The following is a 27,019-nucleotide window of genomic DNA, read 5'->3' on the forward strand; positions in this document are numbered from 1 at the left end:
TTAAAATACAACAAATAGTAAATCCTATCTATTAGCTGGCCTGGCCAAGGCCTGTTCAGCACCATGGTGTTCCTGCAAGTCAAGCGCTCTCTCCACGCCACTGTAGAGGGAGTTACTTTCCCCAGAGGCATCAATGAAGCCTATTCATGAACATTCAGTGGCTGCTAAACAGCCCCAGAGGAAAGAGTGAGCCCCACTCAGGCCAGCCTCACCAATGGGACCGACCTCTCCCTCTGCACGTCTCCACAGCAGCCAGTTCCAGCATCCTTCCAGGTTCCCAGCGTTGCATCAGTCCCCCCCTCCCCGGCAGCAGCAGTTCTAGATCTGAAGGTTGATGAAAGGGGCGAAGCCAACCACGTCCTCCAGGAGAATAAGAGCCCTCCGCAGTGGAGGCTCCACATCCAGCTCCACCCCACGGCTTCGGAGGATGCTCAAGCTGGACTCAGCCACGTTGTGGCAATGCTTGACCTTCAGCGAGCGCAGCTTGGGACAGTACTCAGCCAGGACTCTGCCAAGAAAGAGAGCACATGCAAGTTGCAAGTCAGGATTCCTAAGTGCACCATTCATGCTCTACTCTACTCCCAGCAGCCCAGCGCTCATGACTGTACCATACGTGCACCATCCTTTGGGAGCAGCACCCTGGCAGTCTGAGAGAGTCAAGGGACATGGTTGGATCCCAGACCTTCCCTCCATAATATGCTGGGAAATTTGCTGTCAATAGCACACAGTGTCTCTCCTGAAGGGCCTGCAAGTGGCTTCTCTCCCAGACTGAGCTCTCATTGCTTTCAGCATGAAGATATCTGCCTTTCCTCTCTAGTTCTCTTCCTACCCCAGTCACCTGCCATCCCCACATTGCTCAGTACCTGATGGAATCATTCTTGACTCGCAGACACCCTGTGAGGTCCAAGTGCTCCAGCTCGGGGCAGCACTTGGCAGTCTCCTCAACTGCCACGTCGCCCACATTGGCATTGACAGCCAGCGACAGAGACTTGAGCCTGCTGCACTTCTGCACCAGGTAACAGATGGCCTCGTCCTTCAGCTGGCGGCAGGCTGTCAGGTCCACAGCCTCCAGGGCCTTGCAGTGGTCAGCCAGGCTGCGCAGGGCCAGGCTGTCCACCCAGTCGCACTGAGCCAGGGACAGCTGGCGCAGGTTGGGGCAGCTCAGCGAGATGGTCACCAGCGCATGGCGGCTGAGCTGGACGCAGCCCTTCAGCTGGATCTGGTGGAGGTGGTGGTTCTGCTCGATGACTGGGAGCAGCTCGCAGTCCGTCAGCCAGGCAGAGCAGTTCTGGAGCGCCAGCTGCTGCAGTACTTTGTTGTCCTTCAACAGGTTAACAAAAGCAGCTCGAGGGATGGCAAATCTGATCTGTGTGGGGAACCCAGGACGAGTTAGGCACCTCCCCAGCGTTTCACATTAGCCTGATCCTCACCAAATACCCTCTCCCCTCCTTTCTTCCACTGTGACAGTGGTGACCAAAGCCACTCTCTTGTCCTCATCCTGGGGCAAACCCTACCATCAGACTCTCCTCACGTCATGTCAAGGCTACTGCCATAAGCTAGGAAGATGCTCTGGCTTCTTCCATCCCACATCATCACTCCTGCATTTATATACTTGTGGTGAGCTCCACATGTCTGCTCTCCAAAAATCTCTTTGCTAGACCACTCTGTGTCCTCACAGAACAGCAGCTACTCCTGTCTTTCCCACTCCTAGGCAGTGTCTCCTAGAGCCAGCACAAGCTTTCCCCGATGACCAGGCACAGAGTTACCCCCCATCAGACCCACCCTATTGCACAACCTCTGTGAGGACCAACAGGCTGTGCCACTCCAGAGCTGGCTTGTGTTTCTGCCAGCCAGTGCCCCATAATGGCCTAGGTGGAATTTCCAGGCTTACTCCTCCCAGGGCCTCTTGATAAAGACACTGGCATTGCTGAGCCCTGAATCACTACCTCTCCTCCCTGAGCCCATCTGTCCAGTCTGACACCTGAGCCATTAACCCAAGCTCCTGAGAAGAAACTACCCTCCTTGCCTGGAGGTTCTTCTCCCCACATAGATGCTCCCCTGTTAGTTCCAAAGCAGTAGGACATCTGTGTCCTCCCCCAGCCTCAGAGTCATCCAATACCTGGCTTGAGTCAAAGCAGCGCATGTTGGCCAGGTACAGCTGGATGAGAGACTGGAATGACTTGCTGACCCTCTGCAGGCTCAGGAGCTGCTGCAGTGGCAGATGACAGAGAATATGTGGAAGCAAGACATCTTCCCAGGGCAGGTCCAGGAGGCATCTCCTGGTGGGGGTCAAACTCATCCTCAGACACCAGAGAGCCAGGCCACTGCGGGAGCTGGGCTAGATCACCTCACACCTACTGCCGAGAGCCTCTAGGAGGAACAGCCAGAAAGAAAGACTCAGCGACGTTTCCCACAATCAGCCCACAGGGTAAGTCCCTGTGGCGATCCATCAGCAGGGCATGTGCCTGCCACCTGCGTCACCTCCTCCCCAGCCTGGGACGTTCACTGCTCAGGCATCCGAGTTCACCTGCCCGCATTGCCCTCCAGGAGTCCTCAGGTAGGGCTTTCTACCAGCCGCTGATGGAGTCCCTGTCCCTCAGCAAAGCAGCAGGAGGCTGCTGCAGCATCACCGCACTGCTCGCAGGGTAGCTGTGCCCGGCTTTCACATCTGAGCGTCACTCTATTCGGCAGCTAGTCCCCGGCATCCAGTGCCGGGCCACTCGGGCGCCCTGCGAGGGGGAGAGACCAGGTCCCCGCTCCTTCCCGCGGGGAGCAACAAGGCTCCGGAGTCCCCCCACGGTGTCCCCCCGAGGAGCGGGCACTCGGCACCTCTGCGGCGATGAGGCCTCGGGCCGCGAGAGGAACCGGCAGAGAGGTTCTGGCAGTTCGGGGCCTCCCGATCTGCCGTTGGAGGCCGGTTAGACTCGTCCCCAGCAGCACCCGCAGCTGGGGGAGCCTCGCCCGCGGCCGTTCCTGTCCCGCCGCCCCACGGGGCCCCGCTCGGCCCCAGAGTCGCCCCCGAGCTGCCCTGCCGCCGCGGCTGCAGGAGACACGCCGGGGCCTGGACACCGCCCCACTCCCCGCCGCAGGGCCCCGTGGCAAGGCGGCAGCGCAGCCGAGCCGAGCCGAGCCGAGCCGAGCCCAGTCCTGCCCTGCCCTGCCCTGCCCTGCCCCCGGTACCTGCGGCCCCGGCGAAACTCCCCCGGTCCGTCCATCCCGCCGCGCTGCACCCGCCCGGGACACCGGCGGCCGCCCGTGACGTCACGGCGCCGGGCGGAAGTGCGCGCGCACCACCGACCCGCCCCCGACCCGCGCCCCGGCGGCGGCGCGCGCGGTATCGGGGCCGGTCGGGAGGGGCCGGGGGGGCGGGAGCGGGGAGAGCTCGAGGCTGCCGGGCCGGGGCACCGGGCAGGTGGGGCACGGCGCTCACAGATCCCGTTGGTGTCCCAGCGGCTCCTGCAGGTGGCTCCCAGCGGCACGGCTCGGCCCGCACACCGGCCCTGGTGCCCCGGCTCCCCAGGCGCACCCGCTCCCCCGGGCGCACCGCCTGTCCCAGTTCCTCAGTTATCCCAGTTCCCCAGCGCACACCAGATCCCCAGTGCGCACCAGTTCCCCGTGGCCCCAGCTCCCCGGCGCGCACCTGTGGCTGCAGCCCCGCGGCTCCCCCGGTTCCCCCGTGCACACCGCCTGTCCCAGTTCCTCAGCTGTCCCGTCTCCCCAGCGCACACTAGGTCTCCAGCGTACACCAGCAGCCCCCGTTTCCCGTGGCCCCTGTTCCCGGTGCACAGGGGCTGTCCCCGTTCCCCACGGCCGCTGTTCCCGGTGCACACCGACTGTTCCCTGTTCCCGGTCCACACGGGCTGTCCCGGTGCACACCGGCTGTCCCCGGGCCCCGGGCCCAGCGCACGCCCCAGCCCCGCCGGGCAGGTGGACGCGCATGCGCATTGCGGCGGCGCTGTCCGTTCAGCACCACGCGGAGCCGGGACCCGCCGGACCCGCCGCTGCCGGTGAGCGACGACCCCGCTCCCGCCAGACCCCCCTGCCCCCGCCAGACCCTCCCGGCCACCCTCCCGGCTCTCTGCTCTCCCAGCGGTCTATGCCACCCCTCGCCCGCCCACAGGAGCGGCAGGACCTCCGGGGAAAGGCCGGTGCCTGGGGCTTACCGTCCTCACGGCGCCCCCGACCGGCAGCCGCTGGCCCCGCTCCCCCGCCGGTACGGGGCTACCCCACCCGGGGCCGCCCGCGGCCCGCCCCCCCAGCCCGCATCCTCCCGCTTTGCCAGCCTACTCCCCCCGCCTGGCTCCCCGCCCCTGCAGCCCTGGGGAGCGAGCGGGGTCCGGCCCCTCGCCCGCAGCCCCCGAGGGGAACTGGCCCGGGCTCCTGCCCGCGCGGTTGCCATAACAACTCCGCAGAAACAGACGCTGCTCTTCCCTCCCCGCTGCCGCGCACCCCCCGCTGGTGCGGCACTCGCACACCACAGCCTCTACATGGCCCTGGGCAGGTGACCCCATCTCTGGCTCGGATCTGAGCCCTGCCGCCTTGTGCAGCATCAAGCTTCTGATCACTGCTGGCATAGGCACTATAAAAAATTCACCTGGCAAAAGAGCAAGACCCACATACAGTGAACGAGTCCCCAATACCCGTTCCCGAGTTCCCTGGAAAGCAATAACCTGTCTATGCAACTTATTGTGCTCATTCCCTCACAAGGCATAAGCTGGTTTGCAGAAAGGTTTTCTCTCCCCAGTGCCTGTCCTCTAGGGGAAGCTACCCACGCTGTCTACCCCGGACACATGGCTCCCCGAGTTAGCACAGTACCTTTCTCACTTGCAGAAGGACAAACAATGCAGGGATTTTAAATTTTATATGGGAGTTGAGAGTGCCCCTGGCCATGTCCTGGGACAGCCCTTCCTTCCCCTGGGGTGGGGGCACTCTGTTCTTAAGTTCCTGCTGAGAAATGTGCCAGCTGGCAGTCCCTTAATATTCCCCCTCTAAGTGAATGCCTGTGGCTGAAGCTGGCTACAAGGAGGGGTTTTGAAATAGTGGTCTTGGTCTGCGGACAAGGTGAGGGAGCGAGCGAGCGAGGGATTGCAATGCTCAATTACATCTGATCTTTGCTGAAGGCTTTCTGTGCCAAAACAGACCTGGCTGGGAGCCTCCAGCTTTTGTTGAGTCCTTGCTTGAAGGAACTGTGCTGTGGATTGCTTGTTATCCTTCCTGAGCAATATGTGTGGCAAGTGGGACCTGCTCTGCTCCCACACTTACCTCTGTTTACTTTTTTCATTTCATCTGATCCAGCTGGGCTGGCTGAGTCACTTCCGCAGGAGCCTGCTGGTAGCAGGGCTCAGAGGCAGGCAGAGAGTCAGCCCAGGCAGATTCTGGATACCACAATGAAGTTGGAAGGCACTGTTATTTTAGAGGCAGAAGTGAGACATGGTTGTATTTGTTTCACCCCATGGTATCCCAACCCTTTCCTGGCTTGTGCTGCACATGCAGAAGGAGAAGACTCTCCTACCTTTAAGATCTGGTGCCAAGGTAGAGCCTCAAGGTTTGGTTAGTGCAGGGCCATCTTCACTGAGACACTCACGGCACCACTGAGGAATCACGCTTAATCCAGCTCACTTCAGCCTGCTTGCAGGACAGCATTCACCGTGCCAGGGTTGGAGGACTGCTGCCTCTCAGGCTGTACTGACTTTTTTTTCAGGTGCAGCTCTCAGGGTCAGCATTGCCCTGAGAAACAATGAACAGCTCTTGGATCTTGCAGCCTGAAAACCGGTTTCCTGACTCACCACCACAGCAAGTGCGGTGGGGTGCTTATTCTGACAACCCTCTTTAGCTCTTGAGTTCAGTGCAGCCCTGATTTTGCCGTCTCAACAGTTAGAGGAGTGCAAGCAAGGTGGGGAAGAAAAGGGTAAACATGCCAGCTGTGTCAGGGTATAGCAAGGGTGACTGCCTCTGAAAGGGCAGGGCCTCCCCAGACACAAACCAGTCATTCAATACCTGCCCAATAGGGGCAACTGAGTCAGGCCCAGCCTCATGATCAACAGGCAGGGTCATGATGATGGGGCAGGGCTGAGGTCCATCTAGGACACCAACCTACAGGGGAGGGTCCAAATCAACAGTGCCCACAGCCTAACATAAGAACAGCTTAGCTAGGCTAAGATGGAGACCAGTGCTCCTATAACACTTAATGGAAGAGCCCCAGGCTGCTCTTAAACAGAGCCACTGGGCCTATGGGCAGGAGTGGTGGAGGCTCCAGGGGTGGCTGGTTAGGGCCACTAAGGTTTATTAGTGTCCCGAGAGCCCTGAAAACTGTTGGCCTGTGGGGGAATTGATAGGCAAGCAGGCAGGCCACAGCTACAGCTACACCTTCTGAGGCGTATGTACTAGGTACTAGGAATTACGAACACTTCCCAGCTGTGAAATGTGAAATGTTCAGATTGTTCTCTTTCTTCTCACCAGGTTGTTTGCAGATGCAGAAAGAGCATCAGAGACTCTTACTGTATTGTAGAGGTGTGTGCTGAGACACAGCTTTACACCATCAGGATGTCCAGTGAATCCAGAAACTTAGGACTACAATGGTAAGGATCCCAAACCACTACTGGTTTTACACTCATGTCTGTAAAGATTTCCTGTATGCAGAGTGATTGTGATGTAGCTGTACAGCACTGAAGTACAGGGAGTGGGGGGTGTTACCCACTGTAGCTTCACGGTGAACGACAGCTCCAAGCAGACAAGCTTGAAGAACCAGAGCTTTGTTCTGCTCTGCTCAGTCAAGATTTGCAGAAAGCTTCTGCCTTTCTTGTGGCATATGCTCTGCCTAAGGTGGGTCTGCATTTTTCTTGAGAGGTGCCTGTAAGTTTCCTTTTTAAGCTTCAGCAAGATGCACGTTTGTAGTTGAGCCATAATACCTCAAACTGTCTGCCAAAACAGCTTTGAGTTGGCCCTGATGAGTGCTGGGTTGTGACACCTGCAGTACTTGCAGAGCAGCTGGGGAAGTGTATTGTACAGGTACCTTAAACAAGCAGGGGACACTGGTAAGGTCCGTGGCTCTCCTGTTATCCCAGTGACCGCTGATGTCCTGTGAGGGAAAGCAGGGCTCCCGCGTCAGGCCTTGAGCTGATCTGTAGTAATGAGAGACCAAGCTGAGCCCTGGGGGGAGGAAACAGATTAGCTCACAACAACTGCTGCTGCAGCTTTCTTGTGTATTCCTTGGAAACACAGGGTGCTAGCTGCTCTCAGAGCCAGGGCATGGCATCTTCATCCTCATGAACATCCTCTGAAGTGAACAGAGGCTTCAACCAGCCTCACTGCTGTGAGGCAGTGCTGGGGCCTATCTGTGCTTCTGAAGAGTCTAGAGGAGGAGTTTGCTCTTCACCTCATCCTTTGGGAAGCAGAGTTGAGATTTAGGAAATTGGGGCCTGAAGGAAGGGGAGTCTTGTGCTTAGAAGAGCTCACCTCAAGTCGGGAATCCCAGTCTTTGGTTCCCAGAGATGCTCCTGATTTGCTGGCTATCATAGGCGAGTCTTCCCCACTCATGCCCCTTGACTTTTCCCTTGCATTGAAAATGCAGTTATTTCCATGTCAGAGGTGTTACAAGAGGTTGTTGGATTTCCTGAAGTCTGGTGGGGTCTCCAGAAGCTGGTGCTGTCAAAGGGTACACAAATTATTTTTAGGAGATCAGTACGGTGCCAAGCCAATATTATTCCAATGTCCTAAGACCTATCACGTCATATGATGGCTTGGCATCTTGCTGGCTAAACACCTTTGTCCTTGCAAAGACTTTGGGGGCATTTCCTTTACAGTTTTCTACTAGTCTCAAGTGGGGCAAGAGATAAGACCTTGTCAAGGATACCAGTAGCTCTGTAGTGTTCACTCCTTTAAGATGTGAGACCTAGATGAATGGAGAATCACAGAAGTTCAGTAAAGCCCCTCAACACTCTTTTTTCCTTGGACTCTCACCAGGTTCTTTCAAAGGATCTGGCTCCATCTTTTCTCTGGCTGCAAGATAAGTCTGACAGCCTCCATCACTCTCAAGGCTGGAGTAGACCACAACTGGACTTCTTGGTTGCATGGGAGAAGGTGTTGAGCTCACAGGGCAAGTTCTGCTGTCAGTGAGCGCTGAGATTGCACAGTGCCACCAGAAGCCAGTTTTAAGCCTGTGAAACAAGAACACATGATGACTTCTGTTCAGCTCTTCCCTGTACATGCCACCTTCCTCCTTCTCTTATTGAGAAAAGACTCTGACTATACAGTCAGGGCTGAAAAAAAACAAATAGAAGCAAAGCAAGGCCAAGTTCTGCAAGTCATAGCTGAAAGAGGAACATGCATTAGAAGCTACACACAAACGCAGGGTTGTTCTGCAGCGTGAATCTACTGCATTCAAGCTTTCAGTGTGTCCTTTGCATGTATCTCCACACATCTCCATGATGGCAGGTTTTGCTCCGTTTTCTGGATATACTTGTAATTATATATAATATATAATCTTCTAGGGTTTCCACGCCTTTTACACAATTCTGTATGTGCTATGTTCTCCCTGTGCTAGGTCAGGGTATGTGTCTGGAGCTTATTTCTGCATAAAATGCTCTGTATTCGTTACTCTTACTTCCCCTGACACCCTTTCCCCATTTGAATCTTGAGGACAAAGGTGTGGGGAAGGGATCACATCTTACTGCTGCAGAGATTAGCTGGAGACCAGCTCTAGAGATCTGTACTGCAGCACAAGGGTGTCCTGGAAGGCTACACCAGAGAAGTGTGATTTGGGTTGCTTCAGACTAAATTTGTCTCTTTGATGCAGTGACTCATCATGGTGAGGTGGGTCTGGTGAATGACCTGCTGGCACCCAGGAATCTCTGTCTTCAGTGGAGAGCCCACCTCACCAGCCAGAAATCTGCTTTCCTTCAAGACCGTCTTTCCCTGAGCATCTTTTTACCAAGTGATACTCCCACACGATTGTTCCCCTAACTGCTGTGTAGGGAGATTATTTATGGCTCAAGTTGTGCTGAGGCCCCACCTCCCACGTCCCCAGGACAGGTTTTATCATGCTGTCATTTCTGTCTTCATCTTGACAGAGCAATGCTGGTGCAGGAGGAGGCCCACTCACTGTGCAGGTGCTGCCTGTCACTGGGACAGAGTCTAAGGAGATTTCTGTAATAGCAGGTGTTCCTGGGGCATGACAGAAATATTTTGTTACAGGCCACTCTGAGGATCAGCGCACAGCTTTTGACACCATCTTTCTATACTTCTGCTCTTTCAAGTCTGTGCTCCTGCTGCGAGAGGGAGAGCACCAGGTAGTGAGCTGGGACACTGAGTAGGGCACTGGCGATTGGGCAGGCAGCAGCTATCCCTCACATAGGCTTTAGTCTGCATGGGTTCGTCTCTCTGGTAAGACATTTTGCAGTCTGCCCTCTTCTAGAGTGTCTTTCACTCTGAAAAATCCTGTTGTGGTCCCACATGACTGCCCCATACAGGGAAGCTGCAAGAGGCACAGAACAGTGCACTTGTGCTCTCCCCAGCTCCAGGTCTGGGGGGGGGGAGCTGCTGGCAGGATCTCCAGTGCTGTCTTTTTACCCTGACTAAGCTGTAAAGCAGCATTTGTATAACAGACTGTCAAGGGAGGCTTTTTTCACTGTTTATCCTTAACCACCAGTCTGGTGGAATAACAGATAAGTGCATCAGCCCATTAAAGACTTGGCTTATGCTGCAGTGGCTTTTTTAATATACAGCTAGGAAGTGGTTGGGTGTTGGCATCAGAGGCAGAAGGCATTAATTAGAGCCATGTAGTTAAGTCTAGGCCCTGAGGGAACACATGCAACCTAATTGGTTGCCCTGGAGCCCTCAATGCAGAGATGAGGGGAGTTCATCTTCCCTCGCCGTCACTGGACTCATCTACTGCAGGGCTGGAGTTGCTATTTCCATGATACTTCCAGTGAGCCGGGTGAGGAGAACCCATCTGCTGATGGAGTGACTGCCCCCACTTGCTGGGCTACAGCGTGCCCTGAGTCTACAGTACAGCTGCACTGACTTTGGCAGCAGTGGGGCAGAATATGCCCTTGTGCCCTTGTGCCTTAAGCACAAACTGCTCAGGAAACAGCTCTGACAGTCCCCCTAGGCTCAGAGGAGCAGCCCTGGGGTGCACTGGGATGTTTACCCCCAGTGGAACTCGAGCTGCAGCTGCAGGAGAGGCACCTTTCTGGAAACTGATCTGAAGCAGATGTCTCTTGCAGGCATCAGCCCCTCCTGGAGCCAACTGCGGGAAAGAGCTCTTGTCTACCCCCTCTTCACCTGAATTTTATCTAGATCTGTACAGTTGCTGGGACACTATGACATCTCAAGTTGATCTTTTCCAAGCAAGAAGTTAATCACCGATGACACCCACACCCTTCTGGCCTTTGGGGGTGAAAACTGGGTTGCAGGCTTACGAAGACAACCCAGTATTGCAATAGTTAGAAAACTCTTGAAAGCTGTTGCAGAGCCCAGGAGGCTGAAAAGGATGACATGGAGCTGAGTGGACTCTAATGCAGGAAGGATGTGGTACCTGCAGGCAAGGACTGGAGGTGATGAAGTACCCAAGTGACAGTAAAGATGGTTCCTAGTGCACTGCACTCCTGGCTCTCTAGCTAAGCCCAGTGGACTGGGGTTGTGGGGTAGAGCGAGGGAGACTCCTTGTCCCCTTCTGTTATCTGCCAGAGGGGTTCTCTGCTCTTTCCTGTCCTGAACCATCTGGGGAGGGATTCACAGCAAGGAGGGATCAGGAGAGCCAGGGCTAAATCCTGCTCCAAGCAGGGCTTATGGCATTGCTGGCCAGACCCACATATGCGGGTACATCTTTCAGGAGTTATAAGGCTGTGGGAAGGTGAGCAGGATGTGGTAGGGAGAGCAACAGCTACTGCTACTGCAGGGTAAATGGATGTTTTGGACAGAAATGTATTTTCTGTGGATGGTCTGGATCTCCACTCAGGATGGTAGGAAAGGACCTCTCTCTTACCTTCTGCAGCTCTCAGCACGGCTGCCTGCAGGTGCTGAGAAGGCAGACGTGCCTTGTCCTGGTATGGACACGCTGGGAAAGCTCTGAGCTCTTCCACTTGGTTAAATTTGTCACTCTAGCTGTGGCTTAGAGAAAAGCCTTCCCTCTCCCCGCCCTCCTGCCATCAAGAAGCTGCTGAAGGAATCAGGTCGTTGATCCTGCAGCAGTGAAGCCCCTAATTAGCCCAGCTTCTTGGAGTCTGCCAGGAAAGCCGACTGTGTGTGAGGCAGCTCTGAGACCCACGGTCCTCAGTGTGGAGAAGAGGGGCCCTGCGCAGGCAGAAGTCTGGAGAAGGAGAAAATGGCAGCGCTTTGATGCATTAAATATGAGAAGAGCCTGCCCAGCCTGATGACTTCTCCCCATGTTCCCATGCCTGGAAGGGGAGAAGGAGACACACTTTCTGGGTGACAGTGGGCGCAGGTGGGCATGGAGCTGGGCTGGCTGCAGGCGGGGAAAGCAGCAAGGAGAGGCAGCTCTTCCCAAATTCCTCTTGCAGGCATTATGTACACGTGAAGCCCCGGCTCCCTTGGGTTTCTCCTCTCATACACATTTAATAATGATTGCTGGGCTGGGTAATAAATTGCTGTTTAATAGCAAATCGATCTGGCAACTTGTGTGAGCACAAGTGCTGGCTGCCAGTCCCAGCGGCTGCCATACACGGAGCCAGCACACTGGCAGCACAGTGGCCTGGAGCCCAGCCGCAGCACCTCTCACCTTGGTACCCAGCCGTCCCATATGAGCTCTACTCGCACGTGCTGCTGGTGGCAGCAGAGCCCACACACCGAGGCAGGATACAAGTGATGGGTGTTTTTCCCCCCTTGTAGCTAGGAGTGGTTTCCTGAAATTGGCGTGGCTTTTACCATCCTGGGGGTGCCATGACACTGTGATATCAAGTCCCTGGTGTCTTGAAACACCTTGGCACACATGGCTGTGGTGTGCTTAAGGTGATGACCTTTGGAGAGATAAATCCCTGGCACAGAGCCTATGCTCTAAGGCAAGGACCAGCAGCCTGGGGATGTTGGCCAGTGGCCTAGGCCCCAGGGTAGCCTTTATCTTCTCATCCTTGTGGTTCCCAAGCAGTGGTGGAGCACATGGCAGCCTGTACCCTTTGGCACAGGGCACAACACACAGGGCTGTGCATACTCACGCATGAGGACACGTGCCAGCGGCCCCATAGTAACTTGCACGCTGCTGAGCAGAGACATGCCTTGCATGGCGATATGCACACCGATGAGCGCAGATGTGCACACGAGGACACTGGAACACACACAGCAGCATACGGGGTCGCACTGCCAGCGCACGAAGTTCACACCGGCACAGGGGGTGTGCACACCGGGCCGGGGATGTGGAGGATGCTACACGGAGGGGGTGGACCCACCCTGCCGCACAGGGGACCTGCACCCGGCGGCGGCGTGGATTCGGCGGTGGCTCCTCGTGTGCCGGTGCCACCGCGCGGGGCGGGGCGCGGCGCCCGGCGGGGGCTTCCCATTGGCTGTAGGGGCTGTCAGCGGGGCGGAGTGACAGCCGCGGGCCGGGATTAGCGCGGCGGGGAGCGGCGTGCTGCGGCCGGTGGCACCGTATCGGACCGGACCGTGCTGTGCTGTGCTGTACCGCACCGCACGGTGCCCGACGGGCCGAGCCGGGCCGGGCCGGCGGCAGCGCGGAGCAGCGGCGCGCAGCATGCGGCGGCGGCACTGCCGGTGAGGCGCGGGGAGCGGAGCGGGGCGGGGCGCGGAGGGGACCGGAGGCCGGAGCGGGGCGTTGGGGGAGCGGGGAAAGTTGCAGCAGTTGTTGCGGGAACCGGGGCGGCTCTGCGTCCCTCTGGCATCGGTGACCGGCGGGCAGCTGCACGGGGCTGCGGTGGCACCGGCGGCACGGGGCGGGGCCGAGACCCCCCCCGCCGCTGTCGCGGAGCGGCCCCGGTGTGCCGGTGCGGCGGGACGGGCGCGGGGCCGCTCCCCAGGCAGGGAGAGCGCGGCCGGCGGCTCCGCGGGGGGAGCGAGCAAGCGGGAGGCTCCGCAGGCTCCCCTGGCCGGGGGGGCTCCCTCCTTATCCGGATGGATGTCACATCCACTCAGGGCTGATCCTGCCGAGACGGGAGGTGCCGGGCGAGGGAGGCCGGGCGGGGGGTGTCGGGGAATGAAGAGCATGCTCAACCTTAGCTCAAAGGGGGGGCACGTCCCCTGCCAAAACACCTCATCACGAAGGGGTCCCCTGTTTACCCTACAGCCCTCGGACCGCCAGGCACCCCGTTTCGGTCACCACTGCATCCCCCGAAACTGCTCCGTGTCCCTCGGGAGGGTAGAGTCATCTCCCGGCTGCCATCCCGCCCTAGCCCCGTCAGGTGGCCCGGCAGCCACAGCCTGGTTTCGCCAACTACGGCCCGTCGTGTGAATTCAGTCCCCAGCCCTGCACCTCTTGCTTCCGTCCCATCTCTGTCCCGTTCTTTGCCCAATTCCCTCTCATCCTCCTCCAGCTCCTGCACGTTGTCCCCGCACTCCCGTGGCGTGGGTGTGCTCTTCCCCCGCAGTGTAAGCAGTTCCTGCTGGCTGCTGCCTTCCCACCGCATCACTCCGCCAGGCAAGCGCCTGCATGGGGACCAGCTATCCCCTGTTGCACCGGGTGCAGCTCAAAGCGAGGGCCGAGAGGCATCCCTGGACATCCCTTTGGCCGCTAAGAAGGGACAACCAGGAGGAACAAGTTTCTTGTGAGATGTTTTATTGAACAAATTAAATCCCCCACTGATGTGCAGCTCCCAGCTATCACACTACAGCTCCCAAGTTTTCCTCTTTGAATGCATGCCCAGGGTTGTCCAAGCAGACACCCTATGAGCTTTCATTTGCAGGACTTCTCCTGCCTTTAGGCAGCAGGACCAGCAAGGCTCCCTCCAGCCCACTGGTGCTTTACAGCCCAACCCATTCATCACAGTGATTTAAAGAGCATCCGTTCAATGCACAACTGAAATCAGCAAGCAGGAAGCCTTAGCTCCATCACTGGTTTTTCATCACAGTTGCATTTGTGCCTTTTACCTTTCATTATTAAAGAAAAGCTCACTCCACTGGATGGTGTAGCCATCTGGCTTTGGTGGGTCAAAGGCAGGCATGGCCTTTACTCTGAATTTGATAATTCTTTAATAACCAGAACAACACTCTGCTTATTCTGTTTATTCTAGTAATAACTCACATGCATTGAGATAGGCTGGTTTTTGTAGATTTGTTATGCTACAGTGAATGCAAACTATTCCAAGTGATAAGTTTTTTCCTTGGCATGTGTGTCAGTCTGCATTGAGATAAAAAGTGGAATTTCATTTGAAATATATAAACCCTGCATCTTTATTATTTATCAGTTAACTTCAGCAACCTTGAATGTGAACACAACCATAACAGGAGAAAAAGATTTTAAAAACAGTAACTGATAAATTAAACACGAGAGTATATTTTTGCAGTGAGTGAAGTAAAAGATTGCTGCTGCTCAGCAGGAGACAGATTTTTTAGCAATGTGATAGCGCAGATAGATGGGCGCCTGTCCCACAGGTGTGATTTGGGCTATTTTATTAAGAGTTATGTCTCTGCATCTTTGGAGCCTAAACACTGTGGAAAATTGAGCCCCACGTCCTTTAGGAATTTAGTCCTGTCTGGTTTGCACTCAGAAACAGGGAGAAGAAATCATGTTTTCCTGTTTGCAGCTGGCATTTGGTTTCTCACTTTCAAATGGTGAGAGTGCAGGACTTAGTATCTTGGCATCTGTCAGAAGGCAAATGCAGCCAAGCAGAATCTTCTCTGCACATTAAGAATTCGAAGAAACTCAGGGAAGGATAAGTACAAGTTTTAGCTCCACTGGGAAAAAGAAAAATGTCAGCAGCGGGGCTGATGGGGGCACCGGGTCTTGCCTTCCCCTGCAGCCACCCACCCATTGCTGTGGGGTGTCTGGCCCCACCTCTGGGTAAATGGTCTCTGGGCAGAGACAGGCAGGCAAGTGAGCTGTATGCAGGGCAGGCATGCCTTGTTCCCCCAGGCTGGGATTGTCTGTAACCACTGCTTTTTGGATCTACTGGTGTTGACAGCTCTGTCTGCGCCACCAGTAGTGGCTGCGGCATGTGCTGGTGTGACACAGTTTAAACCCAGGCTGACCTCCAAAGAGAGAGGCTCCTTGCCTTTGCTGCTCATGTTAAACTCATTGAGCAAGTGTAATTGGAGGATGTCTCAGTGATCCAGTATATAATTTTTTTCCCCCTTATTGAAATGATTTTAGTAGGCTATAGGCTGTGGGTAGTAAATATATTCAGCCTAAAGCAGGATAAATGAAACCCATTTTATAGTGTGCTCTCTCACTGTGTCTGGGGTGCTGGTCTGTGGGGTAAGTGTCTGAGCATCCTGGCACCCTGGGGAGAAAGCACACACTCTGGGTGCCTGGGGCCAAGCAAGGGACTGCCAATGTCCCTGCGGTGGTGCTGGTGTAATGCCCTCAATGAACCTTGCCTGCTTCTTGCAGCAGGAGGGGATTTACCAGGGGCTGTGTCACCTGGAGCATCTCTTGTTCCTGCCGCAAGGACAGGGCCACTTTGGCTTGTCCTCCCTATGGCCACAGACTCTTTCTTGTGCCTTCCCTTCCCTAACCATCTCTCCTCGCCCTTGTTTCAGGGCTGCCTGAGGATGCATCGCCTCTCAACTCAGACATCTCAGGGGTACCGGGAACCTGCCTTGCTGTGTCTGTGCCACCCTGCTGGGCTCCAGACCTGACACCTCTGTACCCTCTTCCAGCAGGATGGCCCAAGTGGGGGGACCTGTCCGCTTCCACCCCGAGGAGGGCTGTGCTGTCTCACCCCCGCCATTTGCCCACAGGGTGAGCCGGCGGCCCTGGCTGGCGGGGGGGAGCCTCAAGGCTGGGCGGCACAGCCCCCCGCCCTGCCTCACCCCCAACCTCAACGCCGGCCGCCTCCAGCTGCTGCGCAAGGGCCTGGCACCTGATACCCGCCGCTGCCCCCTTGGCCTGTACGGCAGCACCGGCTCCTTGGCCCGCAGGCCAGCTGAGGCGGCACCCTTTGGCAATGGGAGCTGCCCGGGCACAGGGCGACTGACTGCTCCTTGCACCCCACGGCGGGGCCGGCCTGGCCCAGCCATCGCCTCCCTGGGCAGACGCAGCCCACCAGTGGCGGAAACCCCAGAGGGACACAGCTCTGTTGTTACCTTCCGCTTCATTGAGAAGGCCAGTGTGCGGACCCTGGGGAGCCCGACAACGCCCCATGTCCGCTGGGAGAATGGCCCCTACAGCCTCAGCCGCAGCCTGGAGCTCACTGGGGACATGGGATCCCCCCAACCCCAGACCTTGCCCCAGGAGCGGCTCCTGCACACACTGAAGTTGGAGGCTTCCGCATCTGACCCGCTCCTGGCCGGGGACAGGACCCCAGGGGGGACACGTCCCTGTGGGAAGGAGTTCTGTGCCATCAACACCAGCTGCCTCTGCCGATCCCTCACCAATGGGCTGCCAGAGGAGTTCCCTACATTCTCCAGAAGCCCCCTGAAGCCAGAGCCCCATTCCCAAGTAGGTACCGGGGTACCCCACAGCGAGCATGGGGCTCTGCCCTGGGGATCCATTGTCCACTCATCGCTCTTCCCTCTGCAGGGCAACGCTTGGCTGTACCCCCGGCAGAGCTCGGCCCATGCCCAGCGCATTGCCAAGGCCAAGTGGGAATTCTTCTATGGCTCCTCAGATGCCTCAAAGACAGGTAAGAAGTTGGAGGGGGATGCCCTTGGCTGCACCCACCCCTCCTCTGCAAGTCTGTATTGCTGCCAGAACTCTCCCTGGGGCTGCCCATTCCTCGGGGCTTTTCAGCACCCATGGGAAAGCCAAGTCTCCCTCAAGATTGGCCAGTCTGTGTCCTTCTGGGGCCAGATCCTGCACACACCAACCTCCCTGCAGAGTCCCCTGTGGCCATACAAAGGAGATGACACAGAGCCCATGGCTGCCTCTGCAGAAGGGCTTTTGGGTTCAGATGGGGGCTCAAGGCTGGCTGTGGATGCACTAGCCCTGACAGCAGCCTGTCTCTGCCTCTCACACTCTTTTTTCTTCTGCCTCCCTGTCACTGTTCCCCAGTGCACATCACATAGGGGAGTCACCATCCCTGGAGGTGTTCAAGAAATGATTGGACATGGCACTTAATGCTGTGATTTAGTTGACATGCTGAAAAAGTTGGGAGGTTTTGATGTTGGCAGAAGGATCAAAGGTCGGACTCAATGATCTTGGAGGTCTTTTCCGACCTTAATAATTCTATGACATGTATCATGAATGACACATGAGTTCTTGGTGTGTGTGTGTCTGTGTGATGCTGCAGGAGTGGCTCCTCAGAGCTCTCCAGTGCAGCTCCCCATTGCTCTGAATGCTTGGGCCTTCCTTGCAGGCTCTTCTGCCCCTGACTCCACGCCCTTGGCTGAGTCCCCCCACAAGTCTGTCTCCCCACTGCCTGCTAAGCCACCAGTGTCAGTACCTGAGCACAGCCTGAGCCACGTGGAAGTGGAGATAGAAGTGTCTCCTCTGGGCAGCCAGAAGCCTGGCTCCTGTGAGACTGGGATTATAAGGAGGACAGTGAAGTACTCCGAGACAGACTTGGACACTGTTCCACTGAGGTGCTATCGTGAAACCAACATCGATGATATCCTGGCCGAGAAGGAAGAAGTGGATTCAGCAATTGAGAGCCAGAAGGACAGTGAGAGCAACCCAAGCTTTGGGGGCACTCCAGGCAGAAGGAACAGCACACCAGAGGAGCCCCCCACCCCAGGCACTGGCTGCTTGAAGGATGGGCTGCGGGACAGGGACATGGATGAGGACAATGAGGTGTTTGCAGCAATGAAGAAGGAGAATAGAGAAAGGTGAGGCTCTGTGCATGAGGGCAAAAAGTTCCTCTTACCCTCCTTATTATATCCTGCATGGCAAAATGGGCTCTGCCAAAAAGTGTCTGACACAAAAATCCCATTAGCTCCATGCAAGCTGTGTGTGTGGGTGAGATGGGATTCCTGGATTTCACCACAGGGACTGGGACTGGGGCTGGGACTGGGAGGGGGCCCTCACTGAACTATGGAAAGAGTAAGGCAGCACAGGTGATCCAGCCCTGTGCACTAGGCTCACCCCTGGGTGAGCCCTTGCAGCTCAGGTTGCCTGGCTGAGTCAAGGCTTCCCACCATGAGTCCTGACAGGTTAATTACATTCTGCCCCAGTGCTGCCAGGTGCTGGGGTGATGGTGTCAGGGTACCTGAGCACAGGTCATGTCCTGCAGCTGCTCTGGACTGGCAGGTGCTGCCGTACTATCCTACCCTCCACATATGACTGTGCTTCAGTGGTGGGAGCAGTCCCATTTGCTTGGCCTCAGCAGGTATTTGCCATGTTTGGGAAAGAGTAGGAGATACATTTGGATGCAAAAAGCTTTTTCTTGCCTTTTGTGTGGTTTTTCACATGTGTGGCAAAACACCCTGTGCTGGGAGGCTGATGGAGTGGGCGATACCAAGGTTATCGTTCAGTTGCCTGCCCCTGGGCAGCAAGTGTGCTCCGAGCTGCTGTCTGCCCACTGCCAGGCATGGGCAATCAGGACCTATGAGACATGGCCCTTTGGCCTGGTGGCATGAGACTGCCCATGGAGGTTTCTCTGGAGTGGTGGTTTGGCCGTGAGAAATGACGAACATCACCTGCTCCAGAGCACTGTGTGGGACAGACACCTGGAGGGGAAAGGCCCTGGCTGGGAGTAGTAGATGCCTGTGCAGGCAGCGGCAGCCAAGGTCGTCTCCTGACATGTATTGTCAAAGAGTCTTGAGTGAGGTGAGGAGTCTCAGCATCATCAGCAATTGCTCCATGGGAGTTGGGAGAGGTTTCATCTGTGAAGCACAAAACCAGGGTGATGCCTGGGGTGCCATGTGGCAGCATGCACTCACCCAGCTGTGCAAAAGGTAAATGGGGGCAATATAGGTGGAAAAAAAGGAAAAGGGAGGTTTTGATATTGGCAGGAGGAAAAAAAAAAAGAAAATATACCCCTCAGTGGTGCTGCTGCACTGGGAAGAAAAAAATGAAGGTGCTTGGCCGATAAAGAGGGAAGGTGTACATGCCAAGGGGAGCTGAGTTCCTGTCAGTTTGTCCAGCCTTTGCATCTCTGTTGGAGGGGACAGATACATCTCTTCCTGCCACCTACCCTGTTCTCAAAACATTTGAATTCTAGCAAAAAGCTGAAAATAAGCCATTGGTAATGTACTTTTTTTTCCCCAAAAGATGTTTTGAGTAAAATCTAAAGTTATTACCATTGCAAGCGAGTTCTTCAAGTTGCTGTAACAATTATCTTGCATAGTGGTATTTTTTTTCCAAATATGTTCTAGGCTACTACAAGTTGTGTGAGCTGTAAGCCTAGACCTGCTTTTTGTCCTCTGAGGCACCCTACTGTAGCTCCCCAGGCAGTGCTGAATGCTTGGATGTGTCCTTAAATGCATTGTTGCTCCTAAAAGATGATGCTCCTGGTATAATTACCAATGTATAAATAGTGATGTCACGTTCATTTTGCTCGGCTTCTTTGTAGACCACTGGGGTGCTTTTGCTTTGCAGCCCACTGAATATTCCCCTGGTAGGTGCAGACTCTGTGGGCAGTGTCTTGAAAATTATGAGGCTCAAATTGCGAGCTTGTTCAGTCCCTGCATCACAGCCCTGGATTTTTGCTTACACACTGTTTTGAGCTCTGCAGCTGCAGTCCTCATCCCTGTTTACCAGTCACCAGTATTGATGTTTTCTACTTCAAGCTTTCTGCTTTGCTTGCTCATAGGAGCAGTGAAGCTGGGGCAATGAAGGAGCCCCCCCCAACTCCCTGGACCTGGCACCATTCTGCTGCTGCAGGAACTGCTGAACCTCAAGCCTGTCTTGGTAGCTGGGAAGGGGCAACCTTACAAAATTATCGAAGCACTTTTGGATGCTGATTTTCAGTAGATATGTACATCTGTTTGACTATCTAGCTCTAAGTATTTAGCACCCTCTACAAGGGGAACTTTGGCTTGGTACTACCTTGTAGTATTCTGGCCAAAGGTCAGAGCCTTCTTTGGTGGTTTACCCTCCCAAACTAAGAGAGCATGCTAATAGCAAAAATAATCCAACACCAAATCAAACAAGGCATGAAAAGCAATGGAAAAAATGGTGTCTTCTTCCAGCAAATCTGCTCTCTGAATATATTTAAAGTCAGATCTACTGACTCTAATGACTAGTCTAAGCCTTTACTGTCTTTATTCCCACTAGTCCCTGAGAGCCAAGACCTGTCAGTGAGAGCAGGCTCAATTCCCTTCCTCCCTGAGCATCAGCAGACGTGCTGGCTAAGCTGTAAGAAGAGCCTGGCTTGGCCCACAGTGTGGGTGCCTTGGGCTGATAAGAGAGAATAGGCTTTGCTACGGGGTGCCCTGGTCTCCTGAGAGCACAGAGGGCTGATGGGAGGTAGTGATGCTTTTTCTCCCCGCAAGTAGAACAGCTTTGCCCAGGAAAGCCCTTAGATCTGCTGCTTGGGGAGCCTTTCCAGAGCTTTTGCGCTCACTGCTTAGTGGCAAAAAAATAACTGCAGGGCAAGCCTTGCTGGAGATTAAAAAGATGGTTTTGGCCTCAATTTCATCAAACGTTGAAGTAGATGCTTAACCTGCCTCAGTAGCCACTCTGCTGTGTTTTGCTGAGGTTGAGCCTCTGTCTCAGTCCAAGCTCACCATGGAGCCACTGATCGGGGTGATGCTCCTGCATCCCATGGGCTTGGTCTGGAGGGGGGATGCTTGGGGTGATGTTGGCAGGCACCTGGCAATGAGCAGGAGAGGCGCTTGCAACTCTTGGGGAAGGACTGAAGACAGTGTGATGGCGTGGATGTGGCAGGGGAGTGTGGACAGTCAGGAGGAGACTGCAGTGCCTGTGGTCAGTACCTGTGCCTGAGCATGGGTCAGAGTTAGGACACTGAGCCCTAAGAGCAGGCTGCTGCCATGCTGGAGGAGTGCAAAGGAGCCTTTGGGGAGTGCAGGGAGCTGCTGGGGCTGGTCTATATGTGAGCTTTTCTCAGAGAGGAATAAAACAAGGAGCTGCTTGATGGTGCTGTATGGTTTTACCTTCTCTGAACTGAGCGAAGATCCCCACACAGGCAGGAGGAGTGGAGCACGATGGGGGCAGTCAGCAGTCTGGAGGGTCACAGGAGCATTTGGCAGAGAGTGAAAAACACTGAGGGCCAGAGGAGAGATTTTCCCCTCTTATTCCCCTCACCAGGGACAGTACAGCTCTGCAGCACCAGACAGGGAGGGCAGAATGAGCCCCTTCCCCTCCATCAGCTATCAGATGCAACTGGAGAAACCCAGTTGCTCAGATCCCCGTGGTCCCTATATGCAAACCTTTGCCTGAGGTGCTGCTGGCTTTGGCACTTACATGCAGTGCAGTAGAACCATCAACTCCCAGCATCCGCTTCCTCTCTGTATCTGCCTGACCCTCTTCTAAGGAAGGCTCACTGCTCCTCCCACACCAGCTCACGGCTGGAAACCTATTTGATCTCCCGCTGCCCGTCACCCTTGCACAGATGCTCAATTACAGCTTCTTAATCTCCTCCTTTCCTCTGCTCCTCCCAGCTGTGTTTGTCTGGCTTGGTGTCAGTGCACTGGCCATTCCTGGGGGACCGGAGCAGAGTGTGGAGGGGCTGGGCAGCACAACAGGAGCTGATGAAACATCCAGGTCTGAGCAGGCAGCATTGTGCATATGCTCCTGTGACTAGATCCTTCTGGAGCTGAATGGCTTTGTGCTTGATATTTTGAGGTGGAAAGATTGCTTCCAGAGCTTGGATGTTGTGGACAAAACCAGCTGTAGTTTTTTTGTGGCTTGGTGGCAATATACTTGATCACAAGAATGAGTCCAGCTCCCTTTCCTGGGAACAAGATTCCTTTCATCTGCTGGCATTGTCTTCCCTGGCACAGCCCGGTCACCCTCTTTCTGGATTTGAGGTGCAAAACAGTCAGCAGCATTAGCTTGGTTTAATAGCATGCAGCTGGGTGTGGGGGATGGTGAATGCACATTCACATCCGTAAAACACATCTGCAGATGTTAAAGAGGTCTCTTCTGCCTTGTCCTGCCAGAAAGCCGTCCCAGAGGTGGCTGCTCCTGGGGCTTCTACAGGAATGGTAAGAGTGTCAAGTGGTGCTGCACAGCCAGGGAAATGCTGGTGGATGGGCAAGATCAGCCTGCACCCTGCCTTGCTTACCTGTATCTGGCTTTGCTGCACTTCTCTTGAAGCCAGCTGGCACTCTGGGGGAGTCAAGCTGCCAGCTCTTGGCCTGCTGAAGTAATCAGGGTGAGATTTTTGAGCAGCATGTGAAGGCTAATGAATGAAAATCATTTGGTGTGTGTAACAGCACCACATCTTCTGAGCCCTCTGTACGAAGCTGTTTGTTCATAACAAATGTTATGACAGGCTGGAGCAGTTCCTCTCCTTTAATCAGAGGAGAGAGTGGCATAACAAGTGCTTTTCCGCTGCTTTAATATAATGATAGCGGCTTATGAGTAAAGTAGGCTTTTAGGGCTGTGTTTGTGCTTGTACAGCTGAAGCATTGATGTTCCCTGGGTTGGAAATGTCCCTGTTGTCACGTGCTCAGATGGGTGGGTAGGCTGCACTTCACCTCATTTACAGGACAAAACATTCAGGGCTCCAGGGTTTAGAAACTTCTGTGTTGGGCTGGACCCAGACCAGCATTGGAGACAGGCTTGGCCTTTCTGTGGGGCTGACAAGATGATGAACCAAGACCAAGCCTGGCATCTAGGACATGGGGCAATTCAGATCCCCAAGCCCAGAAATGGGTGTGAGGCTCCCTCTGTACTGCTTAGGGAAACCTGGGGCTTAGTAGTGCTTTGTGCTCAGTCCCACATGTCTCCTGGGACTCAACATCACCTTATGATGGGTCCAAGACATCTTCTGGAACCAGCAGCAGACCTTGCAGATGGGTGTTGGTCATGCTCTGAGCAAGGTGCTCAGTGACCATAGTTGCAGTGTTCATGGAAGAAGGTGTCACACTGTGCTGAGCAGCTTCAGGAGGAGCCTTTTGGGTGGTGGAAGCTCTGAAGGCTCGTGAAAAATTCAGCCACTTCCAGATTTGGTTGGAAATGGAGCTGAACCACATCCTGCTTCTGGTGCTTGAGCCCTTTATTGGATCTAAGCTCAAGCCAAGTGATTGGGAGCAGTAGCCATCTCATAAGCTTCTTATGAGGATGAGCCACTGAAGGAACAAAAATCTGTGGCTCATTAAAGGAGAAGCATATGGCTGGAGGGAGGCCAGCCCAGTCCCTCTTCCCATGATGTCTTGGGCAGGTGAGGCATTTCCTTGATGGTCTGCAGATGTTCAGAAGAGATTTCTGCCCTCCTCAGTTTCCTTTTGGAACAGCATGTGGGCTTTTGTTTCAGGGCCTTGATCCCTTGCTCCTCAATGACCAGTTCTTCTCACTTTCTTTCCCTCTAGGATCATGGATCAAGACACACAGGGTATGCTCAAGTCTCCAGTGCCCTTCCTACTAGGGCACAGCCTCTCCAAGGATGGCATGGACTCTTTCAGCAAGCATTTTGAGACCATTATGGAGTCCCATCGAGCCAAAGGCACATCTTACACCAGCCTGGACTCCATTGACATCCTTTCCTCCCCGGCCCGCACCCATGGGACCTTTTTCACTTTTGACCTCCCAACTCTCACCCCAGAAATACAGGGACAAATCCGAGACAGCGCCAAGCTGATTGAGGAGAACTTTGCTCCTCTGGCTCATTTGGAGCCAGACTCTGGGACCAGTTCAGCCACGGATGCCCCCTGGACAGAGAGGGAGGAGGAGCGGGGGAGAAGACGGAAGGGTGCTCGGCACAGCCCTTGCCACTCAGTGGACAGCTTTGGTACTCCCTTGGCCTCCAACACAAGGTGAGTGACCAAAATTGCTTGCTGTCCAGCTGGACCACTACAGCTTGATGTGGAGCCTAATGCTGAGGTCTGTTTTGCAGCCAGAGTCTGACTTGTGTTGTTGGGGAAGTGTCAGGACTGTGTGTGCTGGATTTTCTGGGCAGTGGCTGATCAAGCCAGTGATCACCATAGTGTTGTGGTAGGCGTGTTGATGGGAACACAGCTCCTTTTTCATTTTTGCCAGCTTTTTAGGTGCAAGAGGGCTGTAAGGTTTCCTCCAGCCAAGCAAGCAGGGAGTCCCAGGACTTCAATCCTGTGGTGGTTTCCATTGCAGGACAGTCCAGCATCCATGGTGGCTCTGGGGAGAGGCCAGTCAGAATTTAACTAAGTAGAAATCTGACAGCCTTTCCCTACTGGGGGCTGTATCCCTTGCTATCTGAGTAGCAGCCTCTTGTTTCTTGAGCTGTTGTCCTGGCCTCCTGAACCTCCTCAGCCTTGTTTATTTTGGGAGATGAAGGGCAGAGATGAGCACAGCCCACCAGAGGCTCCCTGTACATTGCTCCAAGCCTTCATGCACCTGGGCTCAGGATGGCTGCCCCTTGTGCTGGGGGCAGCAATGAGTGGGCTGGGGGAGCTCAGCCCCACCACTTCCAACCTGTCCATATGTAAGTCCATGTCCAGGCTGAGACACCTTCCTGCACTCTTCCCTCTTCCAGCAAGGTCTTGTGCTGAAGCACTTGTGATGTGGCAGTTTGATAGGCTGCATCTTTTCCACTCTCATCTGGGGTGTGGACAGGTCTGGCTTGGATGTCGGATCCAGTCCAGTGGTTTAGCTGCAGAGTTGGTGGCTATTGAAGTACCTGGTGTCTCATTCATGCCAGTGCTGACCTTCCTGTTTTCATTGCCTCCCTGCAAGGTCTCTCTGCTCAGTGACCTTTTGTGCAATGCCAGAGCATCCTGAATCCCTCATCTACTTTCTAGGCTGAGGCTTTGGTCTTTTCACCACCAAACTGATGTGACTCCTGGTCACAGTCTGTGCCATCCTTGTAGGCTTGGGTTTGTGCTGTAAAACCGGTCATGTCTGGGAGATACGAGGCAGTGAAGGGTGGCGGTATCCAGCCGTGGTCAGTGCTCTCTGCAGGAAGAATTGCTTCCTATTCCTCTGTCAAGGCAAGGGACTGAAACAGAGCACCCTGGAGAAACTGAGAGGACAGTATCTGACTTACTGTCCGTGGGATGCCATTGTACCACAGCAACAGCACCACAGGGGCACAGGGACATGTGAGGGTGCAAAGACACAGCTAGCAACAGGGATGACAATGAGGTGGCTTAACAGAGGTTATTCCTCACTGGTTTATAGTCAGTGGAGCCCAGAGCATGCCGACAGTGCTGAGGACTCTGCAGCACTGTGCTTCCCTCCTAGCTCAGGCTTCAGAGCAGTGCTGGGCACAGGCTGTGGAGGGGTATTGTGTATCCCCTAAGCTGCCCTATATCTTTTCTGAGCCCACCTTTGCTGAGCCTCTTGTCTTCTCTTCTTCCAACAGGACTACTTTTGGTGGCAGGGGAACGTAGGGGAAACCCAGCTGCAGCCCCCACTGTGCTCCCTGGACTGGGGACTCCAAGGCTTGGTCTTCCCATTGTACCATAAGCTCACTTCTGTTACACACGCACGCAGAGTCCCAGGCAACTATCCTTCCCCATTTAGAAACAATTCCCTTGGTTATCAGTAGGTCCCTGCATAGTTCTTAATTTTTTCCAGGTCAGGCCCTGTTTCTTGCCAATCTCCTAGGCTACAGATGATGTTCAGACCCACCATGCTGCCCTGCAGCGGGTGAGCCAGTGCCCTGGCTCCAGTAGAGGCTGCAGGAAAGATGATGAGAAATGAGATGTGGGAGAACAGAACCCAGCAAGGAGCAGCCCAGCTCTCTGCTCCCTGGTGTGGAGTGAGCCTCCCCTCATAGTCCCCATAGGCAATGGGGAGAGAGGCAGGTGTGGTTGGGATTTGCCATCTTGTGCAGTGGAAAGGAGTGGAGATTGGGACTGGGAACAGAAACTAGGCTGAGAAGGCATGTGGCACCAGGGTCTGAGACAGCCCATCATCTGCAGTCAGTACTCAGGACATAGGGCTTTCTGGCAAGGGAGAAGTCCAAGAAGTTTCCTCTTCCACATCACTGGTGCCATCAACTTTCTAGACTCTGAGTGGAGCCGACCACAAAGCTGAAGCTTTCCACTTAGTTTGAGGAAGAAGTGTCTGTGCTGATTGCTCAAAGGTTCTCATGGGCTGGAACCAGCAGACCCTGATGTCTGGCAAGGCTGATCTTCTCGAGCAGAGAGTATCCTTGTAATGCTCCCACTAAGGGGTAGTTAATGGAAATTGCTGAGGAAAACTAAGGAACCTGTGCAGCCACTGTAATGCAACATTACCCGTGCCAGCAGGACCAGAGCAAGGCATTAGCCACTGCCCAGAGTCACTGCAGAGTCACAAGCAGTATAGACTGGCTGCCGCCAGTGCAGATGAGGCCTTGGGCAGGGGGACTCTGTGGTGGAGACTGTGCTTTACACTGTCTGTCAGTCTCATGGTTGGCAGAGGTGACTTCAGGCTGCAGGGCTTTGGTATGAGTGATGTGGTGGCTGGTGATGAACACCAGTGGGTCTGGACCTGTGCTGACCTGCAGTTGTCCTCCTTGTGCCCCCTAAAATCTTTGGTGTTCATTGTTGCAATGCTTGGGGTTGGGGTCTGGGCTGGAGATGGCCCTGCATCCTGTGGCTTTTTGCCTCTCTTGGTGTCAGGGATGGCCAAGTCGGTGATGCCCCTGCATTGCTGGGGAAGTGTGGTGTCCCCTGCAGCCCATGGCCTTGGTTCACACAGCCTTGTTGCTCATGCCAAGGCTCTGGTGTCCCTCGGCACACAATAGTCTGAGACCACGCTTTTATCTTGACCTTGTATGTGGAAAGTATGTCTAAGTGCAGACCCAGAGACGCCTCCCTGGGTGCTGGGATGCATGCACCTACTGCAGCAGGCTAGATTGAAAAGGAGGGAGCAGTGGCTGAACACCCTCGCCGCCCCCCCCCGCCCCACGGGGCACCCCACAGTGGT

At 55.0% G+C, this 27,019-nt stretch overlaps 2 protein-coding genes across 14 annotated transcripts in view; one reads left to right on the plus strand and one right to left on the minus strand.

Annotated features, from left to right (window-relative positions):
- Window positions 1-13: 13 nt before the first annotated feature.
- FBXL15 (F-box and leucine rich repeat protein 15) lies at window positions 14-4,180 on the minus strand. Of its 6 annotated transcripts, none has more exons than XM_027719191.2 (4): window positions 4,164-4,180; window positions 2,120-2,370; window positions 864-1,366; window positions 14-508 (listed from the first exon to the last, which is right to left on the minus strand). In XM_027719191.2, the coding sequence occupies exons 2-4, from the start codon at window positions 2,297-2,299 to the stop codon at window positions 319-321; spliced, it is 873 nt and encodes a 290-aa protein (XP_027574992.1). In that variant the 5' UTR covers window positions 2,300-2,370; window positions 4,164-4,180; the 3' UTR covers window positions 14-318. The 6 variants fall into 6 exon arrangements, with proteins under 6 accessions (XP_027574992.1, XP_027574985.1, XP_027574979.1 ...); XM_027719184.2 differs by lacking the exon at window positions 4,164-4,180 and adding an exon at window positions 3,831-3,889; XM_027719178.2 differs by lacking the exon at window positions 4,164-4,180 and adding an exon at window positions 3,641-3,815.
- The window catches only part of PSD (pleckstrin and Sec7 domain containing), a 47,448-nt gene continuing 23,871 nt past the window's right edge, over window positions 3,443-27,019 (plus strand). For 2 of the 8 annotated variants that reach the window (XM_027718952.2, XM_027718982.2), the window contains exons 1-6: window positions 3,443-4,007; window positions 6,460-6,578; window positions 15,664-16,564; window positions 16,646-16,748; window positions 17,421-17,889; window positions 23,500-23,943. In XM_027718952.2, the coding sequence (XP_027574753.2) occupies window positions 15,788-16,564; window positions 16,646-16,748; window positions 17,421-17,889; window positions 23,500-23,943 (1,793 nt within the window). In that variant the 5' untranslated portion in view covers window positions 3,443-4,007; window positions 6,460-6,578; window positions 15,664-15,787. Of the gene's footprint in view, window positions 4,008-4,110; window positions 4,214-5,701; window positions 5,894-6,459; window positions 6,579-12,599; window positions 12,724-15,663; window positions 16,565-16,645; window positions 16,749-17,420; window positions 17,890-23,499; window positions 23,944-27,019 lie in introns of those variants that run through there. The other 6 variants (XM_039377901.1, XM_027718988.2, XM_027718990.2 and 3 more) reach the window with 6 other exon arrangements.

The sequence above is a fragment of the Pipra filicauda genome, unplaced genomic scaffold, assembly GCF_003945595.2.
Source record: "Pipra filicauda isolate LSUMZ 115617 unplaced genomic scaffold, ASM394559v2 scaffold96_size2947999_pilon, whole genome shotgun sequence".
Lineage (NCBI taxonomy): Eukaryota > Metazoa > Chordata > Aves > Passeriformes > Pipridae > Pipra > Pipra filicauda.

What these genes read in the sequence shown, in the direction of transcription:
- FBXL15 (XM_027719191.2), bottom strand. Translation starts at nt 2,299, where the DNA reads ATGAGTTTGACCCCCACCAGGAGATGCCTCCTGGACCTGCCCTGGGAA. An exon ending in GCTGCTTTGACTCAAGCCAG is followed by an intron (nt 1,367 to 2,119) that starts GTATTGGATGAC and finishes TTCCCCACACAG; the next exon opens with ATCAGATTTGCCATCCCTCG. An exon ending in GTCAAGAATGATTCCATCAG is followed by an intron (nt 509 to 863) that starts GTACTGAGCAAT and finishes CTTTCTTGGCAG; the next exon opens with AGTCCTGGCTGAGTACTGTC.